This window comes from Callithrix jacchus, chromosome 10 (genome assembly GCF_049354715.1).
Source record: "Callithrix jacchus isolate 240 chromosome 10, calJac240_pri, whole genome shotgun sequence".
In the NCBI taxonomy this organism is placed as follows: domain Eukaryota; kingdom Metazoa; phylum Chordata; class Mammalia; order Primates; family Cebidae; genus Callithrix; species Callithrix jacchus.
In genome coordinates, this window is record NC_133511.1 from 68,059,847 (window position 1) to 68,081,573 (window position 21,727).

The window sequence follows — 21,727 nt, forward strand, 5'->3', positions numbered from 1 at the left end:
CAGAAAATATCTACTTTTACAGATTACATTCCTCTAGCTATGTACATTTCATTTGTATCTATGTCCAGAGTTTAACATTTTAATGTTCCTGATTTTTGAGAACAGATGTAAATTTGAATGCCCAGATATCATTTGCAAAGCAAAATATAAAATGAAGTTCATTCCCAGATTTCTGATAACCCAAAGAATGAATTAGAATATAAAATACAAATGTAAAGATGGTTAGATTTGAATTTTGATTATTTTGCTCTATTTCTGTTCATTTGCCATCATTAGAATCTAGCTTTAGCTGGAATGTTTTGCTAGTATAGAGCAAAAACTTTAAACCCTGCCTCATCACAATTCCCCAAACAAAAATATTAATTTTTAAAATCCTAGTAATTCTTTTGCGAGATCTTGTAACTTATCAATTTTGAGTTACAAGATCTCGCAAAAGAATTACTAGGCCAGGTGTGGTTCTTGCCTGTGATTTCAACATTTTTGAGGATTACTTGAGCCAAGGAATTTAAAAGGAGCCTGGGCAACATAGTGAGACCTTGTCTCTAGGGAGAAAAAAAAATTAGCTGGGCATGGTAGCACACACCTGTAGTTCTAGCTACTCAGGAGGCTGAAGTGGGAGGGTCACTTGAGCCTGGAAGTTGAGGCTGCAGTGAGCCATGATCAGAATTTCTAAAATTCTTTTCATTCTATAATTTTGCTTCTTTCTCTAATAAAAACCTCTTTGGGTAATTTATATTTTTTTAAATTTCCTAATTATCTCAATAAACTTTGTTTTTCATGGGTCTTTAAGAATTTAGAGAGAATTAAAAGAGTTGTGTGTTTAATAGCTCTGATTCTGGAATCAGACAATTAAGGTTGTAACGTTTAATATCTAGGCCATCCGGGGAAAAATTACTTAATCTCTCTGAGCGTTTGTTTTCTTTTCTATAAAATGGTTTGGGACCCACATCATTAAGCCTGTTAAAAAAAAAAATGTTACATAAAGCACTTTCCATAGTACCTTGCACAATAGGAGTTAGCTATTACTATTGTTTAGATTTTGCGGTTTGTTCTTTGTAAATCAGAATTATAGCATTTTAGAGCTAGAAGAAACCCTTGGTGATCATTTGATCTAGCACCCTTATCTTTCATATGTATACATTAAATCCTAGAGAAAGGGCAAAAGTTGGCTTGAAGTTTGGTGGCAGGTTGATGATGGACCTCTAACTTGATGAAATCCAGTATCCTGGGGCAGTGGGGTGGTACAGGATTGTGTTGCTGTTATTTTATTGTTTTGTTCTTACTTCTCTTTAATGATTCTTTACTCACATTGAAACTATTAGATTGTTTCCATTTTTATTTATGCAATGATTTTAGCATCATAGTAGATTGGCATGAATACTTTTTTCTTCTTTGCTTACCTTAACTAGCTTCCTTCCCCTTCAGAAAGATAATTCCATCACACCCAAAAGGGTAAGTCCACAGTATTAGAAATTATGCTTTTGTGTTCAACAGTATAAGACAAAAAGCTTATTGGTCTTTAATGGTTTCTTACTGTCATCTTACTCTTCTGGTAACTTTCTGTGACATTAAGACATTGCTTCCAGCAGTAGTGGAGCATGCCTCATGTTTTGAGTGCTGATTAAGTGAAGGCCCTCTGGTCCATCTACAAAGCAGTAGTGGTTGTAATAAGGTTAGCAGTATTTTTATCTTTGTTCTCTCTTGTGTTGTAGAGCCGACAATTAGAATCAGAAACTGGGACCACAGAGGAGCACAGTCTAAACAAGGAAGCTCGAAAATGGGCCACACGTGTGGCACGTGAGCATAAAAACATTGTTCACCAACAACGGGTAAGTATAAGAGAAAGTCCTAGTTACGTCCACCTTAAGCCAAATGTCAAACCAGTTTAAGAAGCTCAATTTTAGGCTGGTGTGGTGGCACAAGCCTGTAATCCCAGCACTTTGGGAGGCCGAGACGGGTGGATCACGAGGTCAAGAGATCCGGACCATCCTGGTCACCATGGTGAAACCCCGTCTCTACTAAAAATACAAAAAATTAGCTGGGCGTGGTGGTGCACGCCTGTAATCCTGGCTATTCGGGAGGCTGAGTCAGGAAAATTGCCTGAACCCAGGAGGTGGAGGTTGCGGTGAGCCCGCCATTGCACTCCAGCCTGGGTAACAAGAGCAAAACTCCGTCTCAAAAAAAAAAAAAAGAAGCTGAGCTTTATTAAATGTGAAAAATACCCTATATGTGTTTTGTTGTTGTTGTTGTTGTTGTTTTTGAGACAGAGTCTTGCTCTGTCACCCAGGTTGAAAGGCAGTGGAGTGAACATGGCTTACTGCAGCTTCAACCTCCTGGGCAGAAGCAGTCCTCACACTTAAGCCTCCCAAGTAGCTGGGACCACAGGCACATGCTACCATGCCTAGCTAATTGTTTTCAGGTGTTTTGTAGAGATAGGATCTTGCCATGTTTCCCAGGCTAGTCTCAAACTTCTTTGCTCAAGCATTATATGAGTTTTGTCAACACTCGGCAGTATGCTGGCAACTCTACTCATGTTGGATATCCTTAAGCCCTCCATCAGCAATACAATTATTCACCTGTTTACCATAAAATTGCCAAAGAAAAGCTGTGATAGTGTATTATGGGCAGGGGAAGAGACATATGTTGAATGTAGGTTTTTGTCCCTCAAAACATATTTTTTGAAGACACAATTATAGGTTTTATGAGAATATATGTTTGGCTGGGCACAGTGGCTCATGCCTGTAATCCCAGAACTTTGGGAGGCTGAGGCAGGTGGATTGCTTGAGCCAGGAATTTGAGACCAGCCTAGGCAACATGGCAAAAACCCGGTCTCTACAAAAAAAAATTTAAAAATTAGCCAGGCATGGTGGCACACACCTACCTTCCCACCTACTCAGCAGGTTGAGGTTGGGGAGGATTCTTGAGCCCAGAATGTTGGAGGTTACAGTGAGATAAGATCATGCCACTGCACTCCAGCCTGAGTGACAGAGCAAGACCCTGTCTCAAAAAAAAAAAAAAAAAGAAAACAAAACAAAGAAAGAAAATATATCTCTAAGACTAAACTCTAAGCACAAAGAAATTATTTTAAGCATAGTACTTTTTTTCTCTATTTCATTTATTGATACCTATATCCTTCTCATTCTTTGCCTTCACATCCTACTTCCTAAAAGAATTGCCTATGCTTATTCTATAGAATCTCACCGCCCACTTTCTTTTCACCCCATTACATTTGAGCTTTCCTTTCCTTTCCTTCCCCTATACTGCTTCATAATCTAAGCTTACCGAAATCACCAATGAATTCTGTGTTGCTAGCTTCAAAATGGACACTTTGATTTCTCATATTTCTTAATCTGTCAGCAGTTTCATCACAATTGACAACTCTCTTTGTCTTAAAATGATATCTTCTCTAGTCATCCACGATTCAACCTGGCTTTGTCCTGGCTTTCCTTCTGCCTTTCTGGCCATACTTAGATTTTTTTTTATAGGTTCCTCTTTCTCCATCCAACAATTAAATATTCAGTTTCTCAGATTTCTGTACTTGGTTATCTTGTTTTCTTATTCTTTACCCTCATATATGCAGTCTCGATCACTTCCATGGTTTTGCTTTACCAACAAATCATAAATTAATATCTCCAACATTGGGCCTTGCTACTGCTATATATCCATATAGTATCTTGCCTGTTTTGACATCTTCTTTTCACTATCTGACAGGCATCTCAGATGCAATGTAGCACTTATGTAATGCTGCTTAACAAACCACCTCAAACAAGAGGGTTTTTACATTATGATTATGTCTCACTAATCTGAGTATGGGGTGGCCTCAGCTTAGCAGTTTTCCCTTGGGATCTCTTATGTGGCAGCAATCAGATAGTGGCTGGTCCTGGTTATCTCACAGGCTTCCCCACTGAAGGGACTCTTTGCAGTAATTTTGCTACTAGTAAGTCTATAATTATTTCAAAATGTTCAAAAATAAATAAATGAAAAAAATATACGGTTACTAGTCACTAAAGCCTTCTGAATTACCTAAATAGTCACTTAAGGAAGATGAAAAGTAAAAAACAGTCATCATTATTGTCCCATTTTCTTTAATAGGTTCTAAATGATCTGGAGTGTCATGGAGTTGCTGTATCAGAACAAAGCCGAGCAGAGCTGGAACAGAAAATAGATGAAGCTAGAGAAAATATTCGTAAAGCAGAGGTAAAGTGGCAGCTAATTGTGGCATTTTGCCCAGATCTAATGACACTGTCACAGCTGTGATATGCACCTTTAAAACTGACTTTCTTCATACATTGAGATGAAGGTGATTCACTGTCTTCATTCATGTCCACAGTAGTATTTGTTAAGTACCTGCTCTATGGAAGGCAGTGCCTATAACACAAAGACGCTGAACGTGCTGTAAAGTTTACAGTTACGTAACATTAAACACAGATTTAAGTCACAATGAAGACACTAATTTTAAAATTTCTACAAGGTACATAATAAACCACAGAAATTAATGGTAAAAAAATTTATATATATATATGTCTGTGTATATTTCAATTTAGATATATCTATCTCCTTATATAGCGAGATCTATATACATGTTCAGAGCTTAGGAAATCTCCCCCATATGGAAGGTTCCCTGGATCCAGGGGCATGAGCTAGGCTTTTAGGAATAGGGTAGATTTGGTTAAGCAGAGATGGGAAAAAATTTATAATAGTGGATTTTAATTTTTTGTGGAGTCATTAGACCTTTGAGAGTTGTATGAAACATTCTCTCCCACACACAAAAATGTACGTTTTATGTGTAGCGTTTAGAGTTCATATGCCTGAGGCTAATATTCCCTGCCGTACATGGAGAGAGGTTGAGATAGGAAACAAGAAAATATTAGCAAATGAGGAAGACACAGGGTGTAATTTGGTAACTGGAAGTGATTAGAGTGGAGAATTTTTTGTTTTGTTTTGAGACCAAGTCTTCCTCCATTGCCCAGCCTGGAGTGCAGTGATGCAATCTCGGCTCACTGCAACCTCCGCCTCCCAGGTTCAAGCAATTCTCCCACCTCAGCCTCCCAAGTAGCACCACCACAGGCATGCACCACCACACCCAGCTAATTTTATGTATTTTTAGTAGAGAAGGGGTTTCACTATGTTAGCCAGGATGGTCTTTATCGCCTGACCTTGTAATCTGCCTACCTCGCCCTCCCAAAGTGCTGGGATTACAGGCATGAGCCACCGCGCCCAGCTAGAGTAGAGGATTTTTATGAGGAAATGTGGTAGAAAGTAAGTAAACTCATCGTAGTTAGGGCCAATTCAGGGAGGACCTGTGCACACACTTTTATCTACTCAGCAGCAACATGTTAAAGGGTTATGGAGGTAAATATTTATAAAAGACTGACACCCTTCAGCCATCAAAAGATTATGCTCTTGTTAGAAAGGCATAAAGAAAGCCAAAGATAACTAAGAGGGTAAAGCGTAAGTGCTGAGAAGTGGTGCATAAAGTATAGTTAAAGAACCCAGAGGACACAGAAATCACTCTAGGGGGGATTGTTGTGGAGGTAACACAGAAGAGGCAGACTTAAGATGTATACTGGCAGATCAGTAGTATTTGATTAGTCAGAGAAAAGGGGATAGCAGATCAGATTCGTGTCATGCAATTTCAAGAGGTAGAACTTGAACCAAAAGATGAAGGTAGGAAGGAAGCAGATGTGAGTTTAGTATTGAGAAATACTTTCTAATAGTCAGCTCTTCCCAAAGACAGAATAAGCACCCCTGGGACATAGTGCAGCCTGTAAGTGTGTGAGAAGATTCTGGGCACGAATCTTTCAGGGAAATAAATAGGTATTTCCCATACAAGGAATCCCTGCATTGGTTTAAGTTTAATCTAAATTAGTGGTTTTCTAACACTCCCTTTGAAAAAGTGCTTCACTGGTTGTGGGATAAAGGGAGAGACAGTGTAGGCAAGTGTAGAGAATATGAATGAGCATGTTTTTGGCACAGCCCCATTGAAGTGATCTGAATCAGAACAGGCTTGCCATCTGCCTGGGCTGGAAAAACCCTAGTAACCCCACTTCCACTTCATTCTTGGAACTGTCTAATTGACAGCCTCCATAGTGAGGAGGGCAGGGTATACAGTTACTAGTCATTTTCCTCTCTGAATTCAGGGTCATGGCTAAACCACTGTCCTAGGGTGCTGGCCAAGTAGTGTTGGCAAGCCCTTGCCTACTCCAAGAAACACTGGCCTATGGTAGAAGAGTTATTCCTGTTCGTTTCTCCATGCTCTAGATGAAGCCAGTTGTTCAGAACCTTGGTGGAACCGGAGTAATTATTTTGAGACAAATGTCAGAGATTTTTGGAAGGATATTTTGTGTATTTTCCATTTCTAGACTCCATGCGTGGTGTCACCAACCAGTAACCTAACTTCACCAAACCTCCCACCATCCCTAGTAGTAGCAGTGGTGGGTATCAGGCGCACAGAGTCTTTATTTAGGCCGAATGACCTATTATTTCCATAGTGTGCTGAACTAGACTGTGTTTGTTAGTTTCAAACTAAAAACATGAAGTGAAATTCTTGTCACACGATGTCTTACCTCTTCTAATTTTATGTCTGCATTCTCAAAGATAGTTTTCTTACCAAAAAATGTGGAATATAGTATGCTAAAACCATAATAGCAGATCCATTTTCTTTTTTGAATATCTGTAGCATTTAATTAATTTTATTGTTAGCATAAAATAATCTCTCACTTGGTTTCCACTTACCAGATATGAAAAATAGCCTAACTAAAATTAGCCAGTAAATATGAGGGCATATTTACTGGGGTGGTGCTTACAGGATTATCATAATAAAATTTTTGGATAGGCTAGACCATGAGAGTCTTCAAAGGAATTAACAATAATGGTTTCTGCACATACCCTTTTCCTTTCTTCTACCTGTATATCATCTCCATTGATTTTTCGCTTTTCATTTGATAGTTATTTATTTATTATAAATACCTATACAAAAGAGATAAAGCTGGTTATATAAAATGTGAGGCCTCATTATTTCAAAGTTAATAACAAGAGTGACGCTGCTATTAAAACAAAAATTTTAGGCCAGATGCAGTGGTTCATGCCTATAATTCCAACACTTTGGGAGACCGAGACAGGAAGATCGCTTGAGCTCAGGAATTTGAGACCAGCCTGGGCAACACAGTGAGACCTCATCTCTACAAAAATGAAAAGAAATTAGCTGGGTGTGGTGACATGTGCCTGTAGTCCCAGCTACTTGGGAGGCAGAGGCCTGATCCTGGGAGGTCTGTCTGCAGTGAGCCATGATTGGACCGCTGCACTCCAGCTTGGGGAACAGAGCAAGTCCCTATATCTAAGTAGGTAAGTACATCTATACAGATAGATATAGATATATTTCTAATCACATTATTTCCAAATTTTCATTACCTCTGGGCCTATCATTAGGAGGATTCACTGTATTCATGCTGTTAGCAGACCTCTTGACTAATCATTTATATCATTTTTTACTGAAAATTTTCAAACATACAGAAAATATGAAGAATAAACATGTTGCACATTGACGACTGTTAAAAAAAAAGAATAATAAACATGTCTTTCCTAACATCTAGATTCAACTATTGTATCTTGCAATACTGGCTCTATGTGTTTGTTAGATTGACAAATTAATTGTGTTCTGTAAAATGAAAGTTAGGTCTTAAGATCTGATTAGAAGCAGGTTAGTATTTTAGGCAAAATAGTTCATAGATGATATTAATGTCTTTCATCACATAATCATAATATCAAGTTGTCCTGCTATTAATGATACTAAGAGTAGTCACTTAATAAGGTGGTGTGCTACCAGATCTTCCCATGATAAAGATCTTTCTTTCCTCTTTGCTATTAGCAAGTGCTAGTCACCTCCAGCAGAGATAAATGGGTATTTTTTTTCCCTTGGGCATTATTATGACCTCATTAAAATTTTTTTTTTGTATTTTTAGTAGAGACAGGGTTTCACCATGTTGACCAGGATGGTCTCGATCTCTTGACCTCATGATCCACCCGCCTTGGCCTCCCAAAGTGCTGGGATTACAGGCGTGAGCCACCTACAAAAAATTAGCTGGGCACGGTAGTGCATGCCTGTAATCCCAGCTTCTCAGGAGGCTGAGGCAGGAGAATTGCCTGAACCCAGGAGGCGGAGATTGCAGTGAGCTGAGATCGCACCATTGCACTCCAGCCTGGGTAACAAGAGCGAAACTCCATCTCACTCTGTCACCCAGGTTGGAGTGCAGTGGCATGATCTCAGCCTACTGCAGCCTCAACCTCTGGGTTCAAACAATTCTCCCACCTCAGCCTTCTGAGGAGCTGGGACTACAGGCACACACCACCATGCCTGGCTTATTTTTCTTTTTTTTTTTTGTAGAGATGGAATTTCGCCATGTTGCCCAGGCTGGTCTTGAACTTGTGGGTCAAGCAGTCCGCCTCCCTTGGCCTCCCAAAGTGCTGGGATTACAGGCAATAGCCACTGCCCCCGACTTGTCCGTCTTTTTAAATTTAGCCATTTGAGTCTGTGTATGTAATGGTATCTCACTGTGGTTTTGAATTGCATTTGACTTCACACTAGTAACATTAATGATGCTGAACATCTTTTTATAAGTTTATTGGCCATTCATATATCCCCTTTAGTAAAGTATTTGTTAATATCTTTTGCCCAAATTTGGATTGGTCTTATTACTGAGTTATAACAATTCTTTATGTTTTCTGGATGTTAGTCCTTATTTAGATACATGTATTGTGAATATTTTCTCCAGTCTTTGGCTTACCTTTTCATTTTTCAGATTAGAAACTTTTAATTTTGATGAGATCTAATTTATGAATTTTGTCCTCTATTATTATTGTTTTTTATGTTCTAAGAAATTTTCGCCTGATGAAGGCTGTGATATATTCTCTTATGTTTTCTTCTAGAAGTGTTAAATAGTTTAGGGTTTTCTTTGTGGACTATGATCCTAAACATTTCAAGTTGAATTGTTAAGGTCTGTTATGAGTTAAGGGTCATGGTTTTCTTTTGTTTTGGTTTTTTCCTATATAGATAGCCAGTTGTTCCACCATCACAGTTTAAAGAGTATGCTTTTCCCGTTACCTTTGCACCTATATTGAAAACAACTAATCATATATGTATGAATATTTTCTAGATTGTATTCAATTCCATTGGTCTAGATGAGTGTACTTATGCCAGTATCACAGTCTTAATGACATTCTAAGTCTTGAAATCAGATAATATAATTCCTCCAACACTATTTTTGTTTTAGAATTATTTGGACTATTCTCATTGCCATGTGGGCATTTTGATTGGGATTGCATTAAATCCACAAATAATTTGAGGAGAATTGACTTCTCAACAATATTAAGTCTTTTAATTCATGAACATGATGTGTCTTTCCACTTATTTAGGCACTCTTTATTTTCTTTTTTTGGCTTCTTAGTTTTTATTGATACAAAATAATTGTACATATTTATGGGGTACATGTGATATTTTGATACATGCATACAGTGTATAATGATCAAATTAGAGTAATTAAGATATCTATCACCTCAGACATTTATAATTTCTTTGTATTTAGAACATTTGAAATTTTCTAGTTATTTTGAAATAGATAATAAATTATTAATTATAGTCACCCTGCTAAGCTATTAAACACTAGAACTTATTCCATCTGTCTGTTTGCTTCTTTCTTTTATTCCCCAGTCTCTCTTCATCTCCTTCCCCCTAATCCTTCCCAGCTTCTGATAACCATCATTCTACTCTTGACTTCTTTTACTAACATTTTTTAGCTCCCACACATGAGTAAGAACATGTGATATTTGTCTTTCTGTGCCTGGCTTAATTCACTTAGCACAATGACCTCCAGTTCCATTCATATTGCTGTAAATGACAGGATTTCATTATTTTTTATGGCTGAATAGTATTCCATTGTGTACATATATCACATTTACCTCATTCATTGTAGATACCTAGGTTGATTCTACATCGTGGCCACTGTGAATAGTGCTGTAATAAAGATGGGATGAAGGTATGACTTTGATATACTGATTTTCTTTCCTTTGGATACCCAAAAGAGGGATTGCTGGATCATATAGTAGGTCTATTTTTAGTCTTTTCAGAAACCTCCGTGCTATTTTCCATAATGGCTGTACTAATTTACATTCCCACCAACAGTGCATAAGAGTTCTCTTTTATCTGCATCTTCACTAGCACTTGTTATTTTTTGTCTTTCTAATAACAGCGATTCTAACTGGGTTCAGATGATATCTGATTTTGGTTTTGATATCAGGTTTGAATTTGCATTTTACTGATGATAAGTGATGTTGAGTATTTTTTCATATACCTATTGGTTATTATGTCTTCTTTTGAGAAAAGTGGTTACAGATCCCGTGGGCACTTTTTAATAAGATTAAGTGGTGTTTTGCTATTGAGTTGTTTCAGTTCCGTGTATATTCTGGATATTAGTCCCTTGTTGCATGAATAGTTTGCAAGTAATTTTCTTACATTCTGTAGGGTTATCTGTTAACTCTGTTGATTGTTTCCTTTGCCGAATAGAGTTTTTAATTTAATTTAGTTGTATTTGTTTATTTTTTGTTTCATTGCCTGTGGCTTTAAAGTCTCAGTCATAAAATGTCCAGAACCATTTCCCCTATGGTTTTTGTTTTTTGTTTTTTGAGACAGGGTGTCACTGTCGCCCAGGCTGGAGTGCAGTGGCATGATCACAGATCACTGTAGCCTTGGCCTCCCCAGGCTCAGGTGATCCCTTCACCTCTGTTGTAATTTTAATGGAGATGGGGTTTCACCATGTTGCCCAGGCTGATCTCGAGCTCCTGGGCTCAAGCCATCCACCCACCTCAGCCTCCCAAAGTGCTAAGATTACAGGCATGAACCACTGTGCTCAGCTATAATATTGGGTCTTACGTTTTCAGTCTTTAATCATTTTGAGCTGATTTTTATCTATGGTGAGGGATAGAGGTCTAGTTTCATTCTTTGGCATGTGGATATTCAGTTATCCCAGCAGCATTTTTTGAAGAGAGGGTGTCCTTCCCCCAGTGCAGGTTCTTGGCATCTTTGTGAAAAATTGGTTGGCTGTAAGTGCATCATTTCTGGGGCCTCTATTCTGTTCCATTGGTCTGTATGTCTGGATTTATGACACTAACATGCTGTTTTGGTTACTAAAGTCAAGTAATATATTACTTCCAGCTTTATTATTTTTGCTTAGAATTGCTTTAGCTATTCATGGTCTTTTGTGGTTCCATATAAATTTTAGAATTTTTTTTTTCTATTTCTGTAAAGAATGTAATCGATTTTGATAGCAATTGCACTGAACCTGTAGATGGCTTTGGGTAGTATGATCATTTTAACAATATTAATTCTTCTGATTTATGAGCATGGATTCATTTGTTTGTGTTCTCTTCAATTTCTTTCATCAGTGTTTTGTAGTTTTCCTTGTAGAGATCTTTCACCTCCTTCGTTAAATTTATTCCTGGGGTTTTTCTTTTTTGGCTTGTTTTGTTTTCGGTAGCTATTGTAAATAGGATTACTTTCTTTCTTTCTTTCTTTTTCTTTTTGAAAGAAAGAAAGAGAAAGGGGGAGAGAGAACAGGAGTCTTGCTCTATTGCCCAGGCTGGAATGCAGTCTAAAAATAGGTATTAAAAACCTCTTTTATGCCGATAATTGTGCTTAACAGCAGAGACAGGAAGGAATAAGGGAAGAAAATAACAAACAGCCAACCAATATTTCATTTAAGTCTGTGAAATGCTATGCAAATGCTGAAGAGTGATTTACTTCCACTTATGTGGTCACTTTCAAAATAGGTGTAATGTGATACTGAGAAAAATGAGTGTTCTGTGGACCTGGGTGAAGAATTCTATAAATATTCACTGAGTTTACTTGTTCCCGGTCTGAGTTCAAATTATAGATGTCCCTGTTAATTTTCTATCTCATTGCTCTATCAAATATTAACAATGTGGTGTCAAAGTCTCCTGCTATTATTGTGCAGGAGTCCAAGTCTCTTTATAAGTCATTAAGAACTTGTCTTATGTATCTGGGTGTTCCTATGTAGGGTGCTTATATATTTATGATCATTGACTCCTGTTGTTGCATTGATCCTTTTACCATTATGTAATATCCTTCTTTGTTTCTTTTAGTCTTTGTTACTATTAAAGTCTATTTTGTCAGAGACGAAAGTTACGACTCCTGTTTTTTTGTTTTTTTTTGTTTTTTTTTTTTGCTCTTTGATTGGTGAGTCTTCCACCAACCCTTTGTTTTGAGTCTTTGTGTGTCCTTACTTATGAGATGGATCTGGATACAGCGTACTGATGGGTTTTGACTTTTTATTCAATTTGCCTGTCTGTGTCTTTGATTGGGGCATTTAGTCGATTTAAATTTAGGATTAATATTGATGTTTGTGAGTTTAATATTGGCGTTTAATGCTAGCTGGCTATTTTGCCCATTAGTTGATATAGAGTCTTCATTATGAAGATACTCTTTACCTTTTGGTAAGTTTTTGGGATGACTGATACTGGTTGTTCCTTTCTGTGTATAGTGCTTCTTTCAGAAGCTCTTGTAAAGCAGGCCTGGTGGTGATGAAATCTCTGAGTGCTTGCTTGTTTGTGAAAAATTTTATTTTTCCTTCATTTATGAAGCTTAATTTGGCTGGATATGAGATTCTGGGTTGAATATTCTTTTCTTTGAGGATATTGAATATTGACCCCCACTCTCTTCTAGTTTGTAGGGTTTCAGCTGAGAGATCTGCTGTGAGTCTGATAGGCTTCCCTTTATGGGTAACCTGACCTTTCTCTCTAGCTGCCCTTAAAATTTTCTCCTTTATTTCAACCCTGGTGAATCTAATGATTATATGTCTTGGGGTTGTTCTACTTGAGCAATATCTTTGTGGTGTTCTCTGTATTACCTGGAGTTGAGTATTGTCCTGCGTTACTAGGTTAGGAAAGTTTTCCTGAATAATATCCTGAAGAATATTTTCCAGCTTGGATTCATTCTCTTCATGACATTCAGGTACACCTATCAAATGTAAATTAGGTCTTTTCACATAGTCCCATATTTCTTGGAGACTTTGCTCATTCCTTTTTATGCTTTCTTCTCTAATCTTGTCTTCTCATTTCATTAAGTTGGTCTTTGACCTCTGATATCCTTTCTTCTGCTTGATCAGTTCGACTGTTAAAACCTGTGCATACTTTGTGGAGTTCTCGTATTCTTCAGTTCCATTAATTTACTTATATTCCTCTCTAAATTGTCTATTCTCATTAGGATTTCGTCAAACCTTTTTTCAAAGTTCTTAGTTTCTTTACATTGGGCTAGAACATGTTCTTTTAACTCACAGAAGTTTCTTATTATCCACCTTCTGAAGTCTAATTCTATTATTGGAATGCACTCGTTCTCCATCAGGCCTTGTTCCCTTGTTGATGAGGAACTGTGATCCCCTGTAGAGGGAGAGGCATTCTGATTTTGGGTATTCTCAGCCTTTTTGCGCTGATTTCTTCCCATCATTGTAAATTTATTCACCTGTCGTCTTTGTAATTACCGACTTTCAAGTTAGGTCTCTGAGTGGACGTCCAACTTATTGATTCCCAGCGCCGGAATCTGAGCAACCCACTGCGCCGGCTAAAACAGCAGCATTAAACTTATGGTGCTTTTCTGCCCGGGAATCTCTGGTCTGGCTTCCCTCTTGAGTCCCTTTTTCAATCAGCTGAATAGGCTGCCTTCCTGGAGCTCCAAATGTCGACCAAAAGGGGACCCAGTTCCATTCACTCTGCACCAAGAACCGCTGCGCCAGAGCACCAGCAAAACCACCACGCCGGCCATAAGAGTCACCCTGGCGACCTGTGGGCCTTCTCTGCTGGGAATCTCCTGGTCCGTGAGCAACAAAAATTTGTCTGAAGGTGTGGCATCCTCTCGTTTTCTGTGCTTTCACTGGGAGCTACAATCCTGAGCTGCTAGTAATCAGCCATCTTGGATCTCTCTCTCTCCAGGATTATTTTCTTGATTTCTTCTTTTTTTTTTTTGGAGACAGAGTTTTGCTCTTGTTGCCCAGGCTGGAGTGCAGTGGCACAATCTTTGCTAACTGCAATCTCTGCCTCTGGGTTCAAGCAATTCTCCTGCCTCAGTCTCCTGAGTAGCTGGGATTACAGGCATGAGCCACCATGCCCTGCTCCTTATGTCTTGATATATCTTTTCTGCCCTCGTCTGTGATTCCAGTTACACAAATATTAAATCACTTGATACTATCCTACATGTCATGTGCTAAGCTCATTCCTCTCATTTTTATTCAGCCTTATTTTTTATCTCAGTCTTAATTGGATGAATTATTATTAGTGTCTATAAAACTTATGGGTATTTTCTCTATAGTGTATAAACTATACTGTTAAAGCCATCTTGTGAATTTTTATTTCAAATGTTATATTTTTAGCTCTATCATTTCTATTTGGTTCTTCTTTATCTTCCAGTTCATTCCTGTCTTCATGTTTTTCTAAAGAAAACCTCTAAGAATATTTATAATAGCAATTTTAAAGTTCTTGTCTACTCATTCCATCATCTCTGATTTCACTCTTTCTGTTGACTGATTTTTCTCTTGGCTCTTGTTTTTCTGCTTTTCAAATATCTACTAAGGTTTTACTGAATCTGGGGATAGTGACTGTTTGGTTATTAACTTTCTAGATTCTTATTTTCTTCTTATAAAAACTGTTGAGTTTTGTTTTGGCTACCAGGTCAGTTACTTGCAGATCAGTTTGATCATTTTGAATCTTGTTTTTAAACTTTGTTTGGGTTGGTCTAGAGATAAATTTAGATATAAATTAGCCCTATACTAATGCCATAGGTATCCACCAACTTCTCTCAACTCTGACTAGATAGAGTTGTAATATCTTTTTTTTATTTTTATTTTTTAAGGAATCTCACTTGGTCTTGCAAGATTGAGTACAGTGGCAGTGATCTCAGTTCACTGCAACCTCCACCTCCTGGGTTCAAGCAATTCTCCTGCCTCAGCCTCCCAAGTAGCTGGGATTACAGGTGGCTGTCACCACACCCAGCTAATTTTTTTTAAATGTATTTTTAGTAGAGATGGGTTTCACCATGTTGGCCAGGCTGGTCTTGAACTCCTGACATCAGCTGATCTGCCTGCCTTGGTTTCCCGAAGTGTTAGGATTACAGGTGTAAGCCACCACAGAGTTGTAATATCTTCTAACCCTGTACAAACTCTAAGAATTTTTCAGTTCATAGCTCTACTTTAGATGTTCTTTCCTTGGTGGTTGTTATTTGCCTATCCTCTTGGAGTTTCACCCGACATCATTTCAACTTATTATACATTTTTATCCATTTAGTGTATTATCAATTTCAGTGGTCATTTTAAATCCCATATAATTTAAATTCCACCCCATATTGTCTAAAACTGGGAGTCCATTCAGCTGACTTCTGTGTACTTTTGACATTACCCCCATTAGTCCTTGAACACTTTCTTTCTAGCACAAGTTATCACAAACTCACCTTGTGTTTTTCCTGCCCAGACTTAGAATTAGATGTTTCTCCAAGAAGCTCCAATTCTGTTAATAGAAAATGGTATTTAGACACTAAAGCCTGGGCTGTGAAGGTGCTTATTGTTCTAAGTATCACTTTTTTAAAAAAATCTTTTCTTTGTTGTTAGAGCTAGAGACAACTTTTTTAAATTCATGAGTCCGTGTTGATATTTCCAATTAAAATGGACAATTAGAGGGATTTTATTTATTTTTAGAGACAGGGTCTCAATATGTTTCCCAGGCTGGAATGCAGTGGCTCTTCAAAGGAACAATCATAGTATACTACAGCCTGGAACTCCTAGACTCAAACGATCCTCCTGCCTCAGCCTCCAAAGTAGTCGTGACTACAGATGCATGCCATTATGCCCAACTAGAGGGATTTTATTAAACCTCTTTGATTTTACATATATTTATGTCTTTTTTTCCTCTTACACTAAAAAGTTTTATTCCTAATCATATTTTCATATAATGTTATTTGCTTTATATATCTTTTAAATTATTTATTTATTTAGAGACAGGATCTCACTCTGTCACCCAGGCTGGAGTGCAGTGGCGCTCACCATAGCCTCCATCTCCCAGGCTCAAGCAATCCTCCCACCTTCATTCCCAAATAGCTGGGACTACAGGCATGTGCCATCACACCCAGCTAATTTTTGCATTTTTTGTAGAGACAGGCTTTCCCCATGTTTCCCAGGCTAGTTTTGAGCTCCTGGGCTCTTGAGTTCTCAGGCTAGTCTTGAGTCTGCCTGCCTCAGCCTCCAAAGTGTTGAGATTATAGACGTGAGCCACCATGCCCATCTTGCTTTGTATGTTATAGAATAATAACTGCAGTATATATTAAGCACTTTCAGAACTACAACATGAATATTGGTATTAATAGTAAACTATTGAGTAAAAGTTTAGACTTCTTTATAATTCTCTTTGAATATAGAATAAATATATCTCTAAAAGATTTTCTGCTTGTAATGGGGTACTAGCTTATATAAGACTAATTATTGTGATGACAATATGGGGTAAAAATATTAAAACAGAAAGTATTTAATAGAACTGGAAAATGACCTAAAGCATGTAAAACCTGGAGAAGAATTTCTTCTTGAAAGAATGGGACTATACTTGGTGACATTTCCTTTATATAGTTCCGCATCTGTGAGGAGCAGCACAACCAGAATTTAAGCAGAACCTTTGTCTTACTGGCCTGAAGGTGGATGTCATTTGGAAAGCCTTTCCAAATCCTTGGCTGATACCTGAGTACATAGGTGGAACAGAGACTCCAAGGAGCTTGGCAGGAAATAATAATTGAAAGGCAGAAAATCCAGGAGAAATTTTAGCTGTTGCTTATCACAGGAGAACAAACACTAATCATTAAAAAACTGAAGTGGCAAAACCCCGTCTCTACAAAAAAATATAAAAATTAGCTGGGTATGGTGGTGCACGCCTGTAGTCCCTGCTACTGAGGAGGCTAAGCTGAGGTGGGAGGATGAGCCCAGGAGGTTGAGGCTGCACTGAGCCGTACCACTGCACTGCAGCCTGAACAACAAAGTGAGACCCTGTCTCAAAAAAAAAAACCAAAACCTGAAGTGATTATATTAATGTTAGACAAAATACGTTTTAGAACAAGGAATATTAAGAAGGATAATTCATAATGATTTTAATGATTTGCATCAAGAATATATTATAGTCCTGGATGTATATGTAATAATAATGATACAAAATATATGAAGCAAAAACTGGCAGAACTGAAAGAAGAAATAGACAAATCTACAATGTAGTTGGAGACTTCAGCTTCCCTCTTTTAATAATAGAATAAGAAGATAGAAAATCAATAAGGACATAGAAGATGAACAATATCATTAATGAACTTTACCTGATTGGCATTCATAGAACACTCCACTGCATATGAGTAGAATATGTGTTCTTTTAAAGTACACATAGAACATTCGACAAGACCATAAACTGGACCATAAACCTGTTTCAATAAGTTTAAAAGGATTGATATTATACATAGTAAGTTCTCTGATTAATTAGACTTAAATTAAAAATCCATAACAGAACAGTGGCTAGAAAATGCCCAAATATTTGGAGGTTACATCATTTAAACACAGTAATCTGTTGCTGCCTTTGAAAACCATCCCAAACTTTATGGCAAAAACAACTGTGGTATATTATCTGTTACCATTCTGGGTGCTGACTGTGCATTTCTTTTGTTCTTTTATTTTCTTTTGAGACCATCTCACTCTGTTTCACAGGCCAGACTGCAGCCTTAGCCTCCTGGGCTCAAGCGATCCTCCAATCTCAGCCTCCCAAATAGCTGAGACTACAGGCATGTACCACCAAACCCAGCTAATATTTTATTTTTATAGAGGCAGGGTCTCGCTATTTTGTCCAGGCTGGTCTCAAACCTCAATTCCTGGGCTCAGCAATCCTCCCACCTCAGCCTCCCAAAATGCGGGGATCACAGATGTGAGCCACCATACCAGGCCATCTGGTCATTTCTTTTGCTGATTTTGCCTGAGATTACTCAAGAAATTATATTCAGCTAGATGATTGGCCAGAAGGCTGGGCTTAGCTGGGATGGTTGGGCCTTTTCCCCATGTGGCCTTTTGTCAGCATATAGGTTAAACTGGACTTCCCCAGCATGATGACAGCGTATTTCAAGAAGTCCAGTCCACCTACTGAGGGTCCTCTGCTTCCATTACATTGGCAAATACCCCACTAGCAAATCACATGGACAAGCCCAGAATCATGGTGGGAGTGGACTACATGGATACGAGGGAGCATGATTCTTTGGGAACCTTTAATATAACAACTTACCACAATTGGTGTGACCTTGATTAAATCATTTTTCTCATCTGTAAAATGGAGTTTTGGGGCTAGGCAGGGTGGCTCACACCTCTTGATTCCAGCATTTTGGGAGGCCAGGGCAGGAGAATCATTTGAGGCCAGGAGTTTGATACCAACCTGGGCAACATAGCAAAACCCCATCTCTACAGAAACTTTTAACATTAGCTAGGTGTGGTGGCATGTGCCTCTGGTCCCAACTACTCAGGAGAAATTCTAGGTTACAGTGAACTATTATTGCACCACTGCACTCCAGCCTGAACAGCAGAGCGAGACCCTGTCAAATAAATAATAGTTAGCTAGATAGAGTTTATAGTATTGACCCCTAGAATTGCTTTCTGGATTAAATGAAATACAAGATGATACAGTTCCTGGTACATATGATAAAAGCTGCTTGGAGCTTTTTTTTTAAGGAACCAAAGATGGAGTAGTACCTTTTATCTACCAAGTACTATTATCTACCATTATTGACGCTATTCTACAAGTAAAGCACTGTCCTAAATAGTAGTATAATACACTCAGTTCTAGTCCTTAGGGAAGAGATATGTTGAAGGCAAATGAATTAAGTCCAAATCAGATTTACAGACTTTAAAACTATCAAAAAATTTCATAAATTCAACTGTAGCTTGACATTTATATATGCTTATGTTAAATTTTGTGTTAAAATCTAGGTAATTGTATTTATAAACCAAGATTATGTAACCTAAAAGATCTGGATTTTAAAAATATTATTTGTAAAAGCTCTGCCTCTTTAAAGCTTCCAAAAATGATTTGAACAAGTAATATCTGGAATGCCATCAAGTTTACAGAGAGCTATGTTCTGAAAATTTTTAATCAGTTGGCAAATCATGAAAATTCATTTGAAAACACTAGAAAGTTCTGCTTTTAGACAATTTTTAACTTATAAGCAACTGAAATCCTAAAGGGAAGTTAGCAGTGTTTAATTCTGGAACCGCAGTCTAAAGCTGAGTTGGCAAATACCATGTTTATCGGTTGTTTGGTAAAATACTGACAAAATAAATCTTATAAAAACTAGATCTTGAATAACTACTTTAAAAAGTAGAATGCACTGAATACTTCTCTCTTTTCTGCTTCAGCAATGAAATGACTTGCATATGTGATTTCTAAAAAAGAATTTGTTTACTTTTTTAAAAAACAAAAATAAATTTCATTTTTAAAAAATGAATACTAGAGGTCAGTCACAGTGGCTCACACCTGTAATCTTAGCATTTGGGTGGCTGAGACAGGAGAACACTTGAGGCCAGAAGTTCAAGACCAGCCTGGGCAACATAGTGAGATGGCTGTCTCTACAAAAATTTTTTAAAATTAGCCAGGAATTGTAGTCCTAGCTACTGGGAAGGCTGCAGTGGGAGGATCACTTGAGTCCAGCAGTTTAAGGCTGCAGTGAGCTGTCATCATACTACTGCATTCCATTCTGGGCAACGGTGAGCCCCTATCTCTTAAAAAAACTAAAGCATACTAGAATGGTACTAGGACAAGTAAATATCCATATTCAAAAGAATGACGTTTAACCCTGTTAAAAGATAAACTTAGGCACTTTAAATTTTTCTTATTTGAGAAAATAGTGATAATTAATTGGGCGGCACCAGATCATACGCAGTTCAGGGTTTTTCACCAATGGAATGCCAAAGGAATGCTTTTATAGGGTGAACTCAGAGGCAAACAAAGCAAATATTTGATTGGTTAAAGTGGCACAGTAGTAACCTTTTTTTGGATCATTCCAGTAGAAAGTTTCTAATTAGAAGGTAGTTGGCAGTTTTTGAATGATCAAGCTTCAGTTTTGTTTTACCATTTATACTGAGTTGAGTTTTGGTTTGCTTATATAGGAACCCAGAATGTGGGAACTGCCTCAGTTTAATGACCTTCCAGTTAATTATCTTAACAACCGCACTTTAGGTCATATACACAAACTAACTCAAAATGAACACCTAAATGTAACAGCTAAAGCTAATAAACTTACAAAAAAATCATAGGGGTAAATCTTTGTGGCCTTGGATTAGTTAACACTAAAGCCTAAGCAGCAAAAGAAAGACTAGATAAATCAGACATCATCAAAATTTAAAACTTTCATGTTTCAAAGGACACTATCAAGCAAATGAAAGACAGCTCACAGAATGGGGGAAAATATTTGCACATCACGTATCTGCTAAGAGACTTTCTTCTAGAATACATTTAAACTCTTACTAATAATAAAGGAAATAAAAGGAAAAGAAATTACTCAGCTTAAAGATGGGAAAAGGATCTGAATAGACATTTCTCCAAAGAAGATGTACAAATGACCAATAAATAAGCACATGAAATTGTTCTTTTCTTTTGGAGACAGAGTATCACGCTGTCACCCTGGCTGGAGTGCAATGGCGCAACATCAGCTCACTGCAACCTCCACCTTCCAGGTTCAAGCGATTCTCTTGCCTCAGCCTCCCAAGTAGCTGGGATTACAAGCACCATGCCCAGCTAGTTTTTTGTATTTTTAGTAGAGACAGGGTTTCACTATGTAGACCAGGCTAGTCTCAAACTCCTGACGTTGTGATCCACCTGCCCTGGCCTCCCAAAGTAGGATTACAGACGTGAGCCACCGTGCCCGGCTTTAAGATTATTAACATTAACAGTTATCAGGAAAATGCAAACAACAGTAAGATACCACTTTACACCCACTAGAATGGCTAGAATCAAAGGAAGACAGTAACAAGTGTTTGCCAGGATGTGGAGAAACCCTCATACCCTACTGGTGAAACCAAATGATGTGGCCACATTCAAAAACAGTCTAGTATTTCCCCAGATGGTTAAACTTAGCATTACTCCATGATCCAGCAGTGCTAGTCCTATATATATACCAAAGAGAGATGAAAACATGTCCACACTAAAATCTGTATTATTCATAATAGCCAAGAAATAGAAACAACCTAAATGACTACCAACTGAGAAGTGGATAAACATTATAATGTTGTATATCCACACAACAGAATGTTATTTGGCCATTAAAATGAATGAAATGCTATACATGCTACAATATAGATGAATCTTCAAAATATTATACAAAGTGAAAGAAGCTATTCATAAAAGACCATGTATTATATTATTTCATATATGTTAAATGTCTGGAATAGGCAAATCTATAGACAGAAAGTAGAATAGTGGTTGTCAGGGCTGCAGAGAATAGGGGGTTGGGGAGCAATAGGTAAATGGTATGTGTTTCTTTTGAATGTGATCAAATATTCTAAAATTGACTGTGGTGATAGTTGCATGTACTATGAATTATGCTATAAGCGATTCAATCGCAAACTTGAGTGAATTGTATGGTCCTAAAAAAAAAAAAGTTGTATACCAAAAAATC

General features: G+C 37.6%; 1 protein-coding gene across 17 annotated transcripts in view; it reads left to right on the plus strand.

Annotated features, from left to right (window-relative positions):
* The window catches only part of FCHSD2 (FCH and double SH3 domains 2), a 300,132-nt gene that overhangs the window by 240,986 nt on the left and 37,419 nt on the right, over positions 1-21,727 (plus strand). For all 17 annotated transcript variants that reach the window (XM_035264145.3, XM_078340290.1, XM_017977813.4 and 14 more), the window contains 2 exons: positions 1,713-1,829; positions 4,093-4,197. In XM_035264145.3, the coding sequence (XP_035120036.1) occupies positions 1,713-1,829; positions 4,093-4,197 (222 nt within the window). The remainder of the gene's footprint in view (positions 1-1,712; positions 1,830-4,092; positions 4,198-21,727) is intronic.